The sequence below is a fragment of the Sinocyclocheilus rhinocerous genome, unplaced genomic scaffold, assembly GCF_001515625.1.
Source record: "Sinocyclocheilus rhinocerous isolate Xijiao unplaced genomic scaffold, SAMN03320098_v1.1 scaffold1619, whole genome shotgun sequence".
NCBI classification, from domain to species: Eukaryota; Metazoa; Chordata; class Actinopteri; order Cypriniformes; family Cyprinidae; genus Sinocyclocheilus; species Sinocyclocheilus rhinocerous.
The window spans coordinates 282,774-294,926 of record NW_015649446.1 but is presented as its reverse complement, the minus strand read 5'-3'; the positions used below and the strand labels follow the sequence as shown (position 1 = coordinate 294,926).

General features: G+C 37.2%; 1 protein-coding gene across 1 annotated transcript in view; it reads right to left on the bottom strand.

Annotated features, from left to right (window-relative positions):
- Nucleotides 1–317: 317 nt before the first annotated feature.
- LOC107710563 (leucine-rich repeat and calponin homology domain-containing protein 2-like) overlaps nt 318–12,153 on the bottom strand; it is a 77,314-nt gene continuing 65,478 nt past the window's right edge. Inside the window, exons 18-23 of the mRNA XM_016515371.1 lie at nt 9,378–9,431; nt 8,204–8,267; nt 7,047–7,159; nt 2,641–2,778; nt 2,381–2,458; nt 318–1,532 (exon numbers count right to left, since the gene is read on the bottom strand). Of these exons, the coding sequence (XP_016370857.1) occupies nt 1,413–1,532; nt 2,381–2,458; nt 2,641–2,778; nt 7,047–7,159; nt 8,204–8,267; nt 9,378–9,431 (567 nt within the window). The 3' untranslated portion in view covers nt 318–1,412. The remainder of the gene's footprint in view (nt 1,533–2,380; nt 2,459–2,640; nt 2,779–7,046; nt 7,160–8,203; nt 8,268–9,377; nt 9,432–12,153) is intronic.

Below are 12,153 nucleotides of genomic sequence, written 5' to 3'. Positions count from 1 at the left end.
AATGAATATATAACACTCAAGAATCCGTATTGCTGAATTTTGAGGTTGATAAAGAAGTCAATAGAACGCAAAGAAATAAATAAAACATACAAAAGTACATAAAGGTAAATAAATAAATTCCATGATAAAACAAAACTATTTGTGCATATTTTAAAATTTCTATAAACCTTCAGAGTTTACTGTGGTGAATGAACTGCTGCACATCAAACCCTTTACTTAACTTCACTCAATTTTCCAAGTATCAAAGACTCTTTGTTCTTACATTAGAGATTAAAAAAAACAAAAAACAAATGTGAACAAATGTAATCATTCAATAAAATGCACATCTTTCATTTTTAATGAAAAGGACTGTTCTTACTCTGTAATTATAATTAGGTTTTGAAAATGTTTTTAGTTGGCCTATTTTTAGTGCAGAAACTTTACATACCTGCCCAGACCTGCACAACAGACAAAAATTTAGCACAATGCAATTACACTGGTACTCGCGAAACTTTATGATGTTGTGAATTCCTGGCACACGCAGGCTGTGAGAAGTAAAGCACTAAATAAAACCTGTGAGAAAAACAGTCATAGAAAAACAAACATTTGGCAAACGCTGGCATGTACGTAAAAGAACACAAAAAAGTCTTTGTCTTGTGCAGGCACGTGAGCAGTGTCTTCACTGTTAAAACCTTCCAGGCAGGAAAAAAATGAATACTCTCTAATGCACTGCCAATGACTCACCTGACTGCAGTACATCAACAGCTGTGACAGCAATGACAATTTTTATGGCAACACCTTTGTCTGTCCTTTCCAGGTGTCCTCGGTGCAGATCTGGTTATTAGATGCACATCAATACATGTCTCTGCCTCACTTATTTCTTCAAACAGACAGGAAACAACAGTCAGAATGTAACAAGATGTTAGACAGCTCTTAGAGACTTCATACAGGAGAGGGCTGGCGTGACATTGAAATAACATCTTCCCTCTGCTCCAGAATCAGCCAGATAGCTGCGGGCTTTTCTCCTGTCCTCACCCGCTGGGGGCTCACCGGTCCAAGAGAAGAGTGAACATGAGAGATGAGAAGAAGATACAAAAGAAAGGAGACAGAGGTGTCCAGCATTAAGAGGGGACAGACAGCATTGCCAGCTGTGGAATAGAAACCGGTATTTCCCCTCAGAATGAAATGTGTGGCTTTAAGAATGACATTTTCCCTCATATAGGGCACAATACTGGAGCTTTAAAATGTCTAGAGCCCTCCATAGAGGCTTATAAGAGGTAGGGGGAAGCCGGCCTGTTCACCACAGTTGTGAAGGGTGAAGGGTCATGACTTCCCCATAGTAGGTCAAAGATCAGCATTGAGAGTGAGGAGTGAGGATGAGGTGGTAAGGCAGGATAAAGGGATGCTAGTGGACATCCCATGATCCAGCAATGCTACATGGTAGAAAGTTGGTTGGGTTTTGATGATGGAAGATCCAGCAGTGCCTGTACAGTGACACCAACCTTTACCAGACCTCGCTCCTCCAGGATGTGATGCGGCAAACACAACTTGTCCTGTTCATAAACACAAGTAAATGTAAGCATAAATATAGATCAATGGCAGATTTCATAAATCTATGATACCCCATTAAAAAAGATGATTAAAAGACGGTAAAACAAACATAAATTTGGCATTACAGATTTATAACACACTACTGTTCAAATGTTTGGGGTCGGTAATATTCATGAATATTTTTGAAAGAAGTCTCTTCTGCTCACCAAGGCTTGCATGTATTTGATCAAAAATACAGTAAAACAGTAATATTGTGAAATATTATTACAATGTCAAATAACTTTTCTATTTAGATATATTTTAAAATGTAATTGTAAATGTAAAAATTAAAAAAAAAATTTATGACACAATAATATATTTAAATATATTAGTCATTACTCCAGTCTTCAGTGTCACATGATCCTTCAGAAATCATTCTAATATGCTGATTTGCTGCTCAAGAAACATTTACTATTATTACAAATGTTGAAAACAGTTGTGCTGCTTAATATTTTTGTTGAAACTTTGTTGTACTTGATCAATTAATGCATCCTTTCTGAATAAAAAAATATTAATTTCTTAAAATCCTACTGACCTTTGAACATGTATGGATAATGAATGGATACATTTTCATCTTAACATTTTTATGCATAAATACACAGCAACTCTCTTAAATGCAGTCAATTGATTTTCAAGAGAAAATCTTGCTTAAATCTTGCAGGGTTAAATCTTATAAACTATCAATATTTCTTTAAGTAAAAGCTAGATGATGTTGTAATAGTAAAATATGAATTTGATACTGATTTTAAAAAGCAGATACAAGCTGAAAACTGATATGGCATTTGTAAAAGGAAGAAACACTCGGTCCTACCTGTGGCACTCCAAGCTTTTTACATGCATCCAAGAAATTCTCAACATTCCGCCGACACTTGGCCATACTCAGCTTTGGCTGGTCGAGGGATTGTGGACAGAAAGTGTCACATCAAACAGAACCATGAAACAACAAGCAATTTATGTGCTAGTTTCGAATGCTGAATATTTACTAATGAATGTCAATTAAAGTGCAGAAAATATTATTTCATTTAAAAGGAGATCCAAGAAGGTCTGTATGAAACATTCAGTGAAACTTACCACAGCAGGGGAAGGTACATGAATGCTAGCTACGGAACGAGGACGAATGTGATTAGCCAGATGGCATAAAACAACACCATCCATCAAAGCAGCACCCACATCGTCTGGCAACAAAACCTTTAGCCTAGACTCGAGGTTCTGCAAACACATACAAACACTCAAGTTTACTTCATTTGATTCCAAATAAAGGACAAGTATATCATGTGAACCAAGAATCATCCATTTGCTAAATGTCAAGATAAGACGTCTGTGCTCTTTTCAGTCATTCCGGCTATCACATGGGTGGCCCTTCAGCACCAAGGACAGCATAGAGCTGAGGTGGAGGTTATGAAATTGGACATGATAGGAAATCATTAGCAAGGAAAGGCAAGCACTCTACAGCTTCAGCATCAGTGAATCTCACATTCACTTCTTACATGGAAAACTAGTCTGTAGACACCCTATAGATGCAGTTTTGTTTTACTTATGATCTGCCTTGCCATGTCCACGTCTAAGGCAGCATCCTAACTGAAGCGGAACCTTCTACAGTAAGTAACGAACTGAAAGCTCTACACAGGCAGCAACTCAAATAGTGTGCCATACAAATAGCATTCCTCATGTGAAGCGCACATGAAAGGTGGTTTCAACTGTATATAGTGACTTCAACACCTAATCATCATCCCTTTCCTTAGAATTCCTTAGAAACTTTTGTTCCAGCCCTGTATGATTACATGGTACTAAATATTGTCTGAAATATATGTGCCCTTTCTGGCATCATGACTCAACAAGTAGAAATAACACTGTTGGTAAGAGCTCCCAGTGGCAAGTAGAAACATAGAGCAACTAATATAGAAAACTGATGAAAGAAAGCACTGTTATCCCACGTGAACTCTGACAACATTAATGACATGCTGATAAACAGAACTGTTTTATCTGTGTGTTTAATTAGCTTCGCTTGGCTTACCCTAGAGATATGAATCAATCATTTTTCATTCTACTTTGGCAAATATGCCAGAGGGGTTACGGTGGAATTCTGACCTGCTGCAAGAGTCTGATCTGCTCCATCTCCTCTCTGAGGTGCTCCATTTTTCTCCTCATGGTGAAGCTTGGTTCTGTGGAGCTAAAGTCTTGACGATTTCCACGGGAGAACGCTGAGGAGTAGACACATAGTCAACATCATTATCATGTTCCTCTTCGTTGCAAGCTTCCCCTAATAAACTAACCTGTTTGATCTCTGAGTCTGGGAAATCTTTACATTTTTACATGGCGTAAATGTGGTCACTAAGTGTCTTCTTTCTGTTCATTAGATTTGAGGTCTCCCATCTCTGCCCTTCAACAATAGATCAACAATAGTTCTGACTAATTAATAATAATGAAATTTACTTTAGAATAGCTCCATAATCAATATTTTTCCTCAATTTGCTGTTGCTGCCCTAGTTAAAATGTGCATTAACACACTTTCATGTGGAATAAAAAAAGTGTAAATAAACTCTGATATAGACTCTTTTGTCAAACTATGTTCAGGTTCTTTTTTTGTTCAGGCCAGACAATTATTTACTGGATGAAATTACTTACACAACCATTAAAAGAAAAAAACACGGACTCTTCTTGCCCCCATCCCCCCGTCTTGCTTGCAAATATAATTGACATAAATGATAAAACGGGAAGCATTTGTGAGAATGATAACATTGCAAAACAAGCGGTTTTACTGTTGTATGCAGCATAATTCTTATTGTATTTCTGTGAGACAGGAAGTACTGGCCTTCCTTGTGCTTTCCACTGAACTGCGATGTCATGAAAAAAATGAAAAAGAAATGATAAAGAAATACAACTAGTTCAAGACGATATCTTTCCAAAGAAAAATTGTTCTTGACCTCCAAACTTCCATTAAACAAAGGTGAGGAAGAGTATTTTTGAAATGACAGACATCATGAGATTTGAATACAGTCTCAAAATAAGATGTCTGTGGAAAAAATACTGTTTTGTAGTTCAGAGCTTCAAAGCTGACTTCAGACATGATGTTTGTTTAAAGTGTAATTGAAAGTGTTTTTGTCTAACACATCAATACAACTTTGATTGCTCAGTTACACTGAAAAGAAAATGCTTTGCCAAGCTGCCAAGCCTTGGCAATACCATCACAAAGATGAAAGAAAAAAGACAACTTGTGATGAGAGAAAGGGAAAGGACAACACTACCTGATCTGGGTTTCAGGCCAAAAACAGTCAGAGTTGTGGTGAAATCATTAGATCGCATTCCCTCCTGTAACATCACAAATATGGAATCACTGCAAACAATTCTGATGGATTTTGTAATGGATTCAGATTCTTCTGACTGAGATGGTCTGTTCTACATGTTTTACACAGATGTTTCTCTCTCTCATGAACTTTGTAAATGTAGTATTGTACTTCAACAGAATGAGACAGGGCTTCCCACAACTTTTGACCAATGAATTACCATAAATTTCACAAAGAGCCGATCCGATGAAATATTTAAAGCTGAGCATAACTTAAAAAATATATATTGACTACAGACATTTCTTTGGTTGAAATCTATACTTTCTTGAAAAGTGGTAATGAATGTGGTTAAGGAATATGAAAATTGTATGCTTATGTTGCAGCTAGTCTTAGTAGCTAAAACTATGATTTAGAAGTCTAGACAAGAAGTGAAAAAATGGGAGTGCCTATCATAGAAGTGAAGAAAACATGCAACATGCTATTTTTATGCATTTGTTAACACATAAATGTGTCATTTTTTAAAAAGGGGTCATGAAATGTAAAATCAAAATGTTCAAAAACTAAAAAACTACTTTTGTAATCAATGTTAAACCAGCGTTTAACGCTATTAAGACACCAAGCGTATCATTGTTTGAGTGTTGCTAAAAAAATCAGTACATACCCACGTACATACATTGTCTTTTGTAATACAAGTAACAATAGTACTTTTAAAACCAGCTACTGAAAATGAAGCAAATAAGCAAGCAAAAGCAATTACCACGCTGAAACGGACTGTTGCAATTGTGTAAGGGTGGGTGTTTACTTTAGTTTCTGCAAGAGAGAGTGTTTTTCACAAAAAGTGAAAAATGAGGATGGAAAATTGTAATTTTTACGAATATTGGACCTGTAAAAAACTTTCCCAAATGATAATGTCCATATTGGGCAGGATGCCATCCCACTCACAATGTGAGGCACCTGAGGATCATTTTAGCTTGGGATTTTGCCTCAGGTGTGTGGGGCATCAGGTGCGTAGAGGGAATTTCTACTACATTTACTACTTTATCTAATCTAAATATCGCAATTTCTTAATTTTTCATGACACTGAGAACTGAGCAGAGTGACATGTAGACAGTCACGAGTCGACACAAAGTCTCACCTCACAATCATTGTCATTGCCACTGGAGTTTCTTCGAGCACTTTGGCACTTATACTGGAATGGAAAACACAGGGAGACAGAGGATCAGATTCCTGATATTCATCACATTACCAGCCTTTAACATCAGAAATGCATTAAACAGGGCAATGGTTCTCAACCATACTCCTGAGCCCCCCAAACACTGCATATTTTGCATGTAGGTCTTGGAGTCTCTGCTAATGAGCTGATGCTCTGAATCAGGTGTGTTTGATTAAGGAGACATACAAAGGCTGCGTTTACACTTGGCATTAAAATGCGATCTGTATCTGGATGTTGTCCACATACACATTGAAAAGACAAGTGTAAATGCGATTCTGATCAGAATGTTATCTGATCAGCATGTCCTGGTCCAGAGGTAGTCGAGGACGCATTGTGATCGGATCTTTCAGCATCAGTGAATCTCACATTCACTTCTTACATGGAAAACTAGTCTGTAGACACCCTATAGATGCAGTTTTGTTTTACTTATGATCTGCCTTGCCATGTCCACGTCTAAGGCAGCATCCTAACTGAAGCGGAACCTTCTACAGTAAGTAACGAACTGAAAGCTCTACACAGGCAGCAACTCAAATAGTGTGCCATACAAATAGCATTCCTCATGTGAAGCGCACATGAAAGGTGGTTTCAACTGTATATAGTGACTTCAACACCTAATCATCATCCCTTTCCTTAGAATTCCTTAGAAACTTTTGTTCCAGCCCTGTATGATTACATGGTACTAAATATTGTCTGAAATATATGTGCCCTTTCTGGCATCATGACTCAACAAGTAGAAATAACACTGTTGGTAAGAGCTCCCAGTGGCAAGTAGAAACATAGAGCAACTAATATAGAAAACTGATGAAAGAAAGCACTGTTATCCCACGTGAACTCTGACAACATTAATGACATGCTGATAAACAGAACTGTTTTATCTGTGTGTTTAATTAGCTTCGCTTGGCTTACCCTAGAGATATGAATCAATCATTTTTCATTCTACTTTGGCAAATATGCCAGAGGGGTTACGGTGGAATTCTGACCTGCTGCAAGAGTCTGATCTGCTCCATCTCCTCTCTGAGGTGCTCCATTTTTCTCCTCATGGTGAAGCTTGGTTCTGTGGAGCTAAAGTCTTGACGATTTCCACGGGAGAACGCTGAGGAGTAGACACATAGTCAACATCATTATCATGTTCCTCTTCGTTGCAAGCTTCCCCTAATAAACTAACCTGTTTGATCTCTGAGTCTGGGAAATCTTTACATTTTTACATGGCGTAAATGTGGTCACTAAGTGTCTTCTTTCTGTTCATTAGATTTGAGGTCTCCCATCTCTGCCCTTCAACAATAGATCAACAATAGTTCTGACTAATTAATAATAATGAAATTTACTTTAGAATAGCTCCATAATCAATATTTTTCCTCAATTTGCTGTTGCTGCCCTAGTTAAAATGTGCATTAACACACTTTCATGTGGAATAAAAAAAGTGTAAATAAACTCTGATATAGACTCTTTTGTCAAACTATGTTCAGGTTCTTTTTTTGTTCAGGCCAGACAATTATTTACTGGATGAAATTACTTACACAACCATTAAAAGAAAAAAACACGGACTCTTCTTGCCCCCATCCCCCCGTCTTGCTTGCAAATATAATTGACATAAATGATAAAACGGGAAGCATTTGTGAGAATGATAACATTGCAAAACAAGCGGTTTTACTGTTGTATGCAGCATAATTCTTATTGTATTTCTGTGAGACAGGAAGTACTGGCCTTCCTTGTGCTTTCCACTGAACTGCGATGTCATGAAAAAAATGAAAAAGAAATGATAAAGAAATACAACTAGTTCAAGACGATATCTTTCCAAAGAAAAATTGTTCTTGACCTCCAAACTTCCATTAAACAAAGGTGAGGAAGAGTATTTTTGAAATGACAGACATCATGAGATTTGAATACAGTCTCAAAATAAGATGTCTGTGGAAAAAATACTGTTTTGTAGTTCAGAGCTTCAAAGCTGACTTCAGACATGATGTTTGTTTAAAGTGTAATTGAAAGTGTTTTTGTCTAACACATCAATACAACTTTGATTGCTCAGTTACACTGAAAAGAAAATGCTTTGCCAAGCTGCCAAGCCTTGGCAATACCATCACAAAGATGAAAGAAAAAAGACAACTTGTGATGAGAGAAAGGGAAAGGACAACACTACCTGATCTGGGTTTCAGGCCAAAAACAGTCAGAGTTGTGGTGAAATCATTAGATCGCATTCCCTCCTGTAACATCACAAATATGGAATCACTGCAAACAATTCTGATGGATTTTGTAATGGATTCAGATTCTTCTGACTGAGATGGTCTGTTCTACATGTTTTACACAGATGTTTCTCTCTCTCATGAACTTTGTAAATGTAGTATTGTACTTCAACAGAATGAGACAGGGCTTCCCACAACTTTTGACCAATGAATTACCATAAATTTCACAAAGAGCCGATCCGATGAAATATTTAAAGCTGAGCATAACTTAAAAAATATATATTGACTACAGACATTTCTTTGGTTGAAATCTATACTTTCTTGAAAAGTGGTAATGAATGTGGTTAAGGAATATGAAAATTGTATGCTTATGTTGCAGCTAGTCTTAGTAGCTAAAACTATGATTTAGAAGTCTAGACAAGAAGTGAAAAAATGGGAGTGCCTATCATAGAAGTGAAGAAAACATGCAACATGCTATTTTTATGCATTTGTTAACACATAAATGTGTCATTTTTTAAAAAGGGGTCATGAAATGTAAAATCAAAATGTTCAAAAACTAAAAAACTACTTTTGTAATCAATGTTAAACCAGCGTTTAACGCTATTAAGACACCAAGCGTATCATTGTTTGAGTGTTGCTAAAAAAATCAGTACATACCCACGTACATACATTGTCTTTTGTAATACAAGTAACAATAGTACTTTTAAAACCAGCTACTGAAAATGAAGCAAATAAGCAAGCAAAAGCAATTACCACGCTGAAACGGACTGTTGCAATTGTGTAAGGGTGGGTGTTTACTTTAGTTTCTGCAAGAGAGAGTGTTTTTCACAAAAAGTGAAAAATGAGGATGGAAAATTGTAATTTTTACGAATATTGGACCTGTAAAAAACTTTCCCAAATGATAATGTCCATATTGGGCAGGATGCCATCCCACTCACAATGTGAGGCACCTGAGGATCATTTTAGCTTGGGATTTTGCCTCAGGTGTGTGGGGCATCAGGTGCGTAGAGGGAATTTCTACTACATTTACTACTTTATCTAATCTAAATATCGCAATTTCTTAATTTTTCATGACACTGAGAACTGAGCAGAGTGACATGTAGACAGTCACGAGTCGACACAAAGTCTCACCTCACAATCATTGTCATTGCCACTGGAGTTTCTTCGAGCACTTTGGCACTTATACTGGAATGGAAAACACAGGGAGACAGAGGATCAGATTCCTGATATTCATCACATTACCAGCCTTTAACATCAGAAATGCATTAAACAGGGCAATGGTTCTCAACCATACTCCTGAGCCCCCCAAACACTGCATATTTTGCATGTAGGTCTTGGAGTCTCTGCTAATGAGCTGATGCTCTGAATCAGGTGTGTTTGATTAAGGAGACATACAAAGGCTGCGTTTACACTTGGCATTAAAATGCGATCTGTATCTGGATGTTGTCCACATACACATTGAAAAGACAAGTGTAAATGCGATTCTGATCAGAATGTTATCTGATCAGCATGTCCTGGTCCAGAGGTAGTCGAGGACGCATTGTGATCGGATCTCAGTGTAATGTAAATGCAATCCAGCCATCGTGTCTGCATTCGCAGGTTGACGTCACGCAAAACCCCACCCACTCACTCTCAGAAGACTTATTTAAATATTGCGCAGGAAATATAGATCCGATCGGTCATCCAGATAGAGAAGTCACTTGATATTGCCAAGTGTAAACGCGCCGTGTCCTGATTGACTTATGATTCGATCTGATCACGGTGATCGCATGTTAATGCCAAGTGTAAACGCAGCCAAAATGTGTTGGAGGGGATCTAGGAATTTGGTTGAGAACCACTGGTCTAGAGATAAAAGGATAAAATGCTGACTCTATCACCAGTTTAAATCTGGCTGAAACTAGTCTAGTCATACTCTTGATAACCTTACATTCAGGAGCAGACGTGTATATCTGGTTTATTTTCTGTTTTATGTGAAATAATCAGTACTTTTGTACTGAAATTCTGATCACAAAATTCAAGGCGATGCAAAATTCACTTTTACATGGTGTTTGTATAAATGTGTCTTAGCAGTGTGTGGACACAACCCCCCTACAATGATAAAAATCCATTCACTCCTTTTTTTAATCCCCAAAAATGCTAAATAGTCTCAATTATCAAGCCGTTTTTATTTTCTGAGCAATATGACATCATACTGCTCAGGCCCCGCCCATGACCGCTGACAGACTGTCCCATATTAGCATATTCCCGCCCTCAGCTAGTTGTACGCTGTCTACCATTTTCTCCAACAATATTTGACAGCAATGTCTCGTAAGCAATGCAGGTGTTTTGTAGATGGATGTAAAAGTGAACATAAGAGTCTTCATTTTCTCCCGATATCAGAACCACTGAGGAAATTGGATTAGTTTTGTTTTTGATGGTAACGCGCCACCGAATACACAAAAAACAGAAGATAGGGGCGGGGTGAGCAGAGCTCTTTATCATTTAAAGAGACATGCACCGAAACGGGTCGCTGTGAACAGAGCTGTTTTTGACCAGATAAAAAGAGTGTTGTTTTACTAGACCATTGAGGAATTTTAACCAAAGTATTACAGACATTTCATGAAGACCCTTAAGAATCATACCAACTTGTGGAAAATGGGCATCCGATGTCCCCTTTAATATACTTTTCAACCATTTCTTTAACACTAGAACCGCCACGGGGTTTATTTTACCTGTGGCTGTTTTTCAAATGTACATAACAGATTTTCAATAAAACATTCAAGTCTCCCAGTCATTGACTTTTAATAAAATTGTGTAATTTACAATCCCCTGGTTGTAAAAATTGTTTAGATAAAACCAGATAAAAAAATGTGACATTTATACCTATAAGCGCCAGCGCGGGTGAAATTTACCAACTATATAATGCCTGTATTTTCGCGCCGCTTATGTTTTAACATTGCACATTGACGTGAATTATTATTGCTCATTATTGTCTATATGCTATTTTAGTAATTTAAATAACATTAGTTATCTTAATATATTGATGACATTGTATTATAATTTTTCAGAACCCAAATATGTATTTACTTCCTTCTAATTCTCGTTGTCAGTGCAGGCTTGTTTAGCTTATATTGACCATTATGAAAAGTGATTAGTGTAGCCTACATAAAAAAAGCCTTGAACATAAAATAAAAGGACAAAAATATAGTTTATGACCAGACATAATCATTTCATGACTCTAGAGACTTCTTTGTGAAGACTGTGGCATAATACAGTAAAATAATATGTTCTTGTAGCCATATCAAAACAGTAGTCATGTGCATGGGTAAAATTTACCCGCTGGCGGTTTTAGGTATACAACGACCCCTGGCGGTTCTAGTGCAAGTGGGATAAAGGTTTGAAATATTGCATAAATTACATTTGACTGAAATTTTGCATTCTACCTATGATAAAACTTTCATGGTCTGAAATGGGTCATGACCCGCCCAGCTCAATCCAAGCAGCGGAGTCCTTAATATTTTCAAGAAACGGCTGAAAACACATCTCTTTCATCTGGCACCGGAACCGTTTTAAAAGTATCGATTTGGCACCGGTATCGAAAAAAAAAAAAAACGATACCCAACCCTAGTGTTAATGTTTTCTGTTCAACCATTTGTGGGGAATGCCACAAAAGAAATAAAATAATAATAATAATAATAATAATAATTCCTCACAGTGTTATTGTCACGGTCAGGGTGTTGAGAGATCAGGCAGGACGACGAAGATGACGAATAAACGGATATTTAATCGAGAAACAACAGGAGATCCAGACAGGGTAGACAACAACACACAGGGTAACATTCACAATAACCGACAAACTAGAATACAGGAGACAGGAACTAATATAGGGCAGATAACGAGGGGCAGACAGGTGAGCACAATGAGGTGA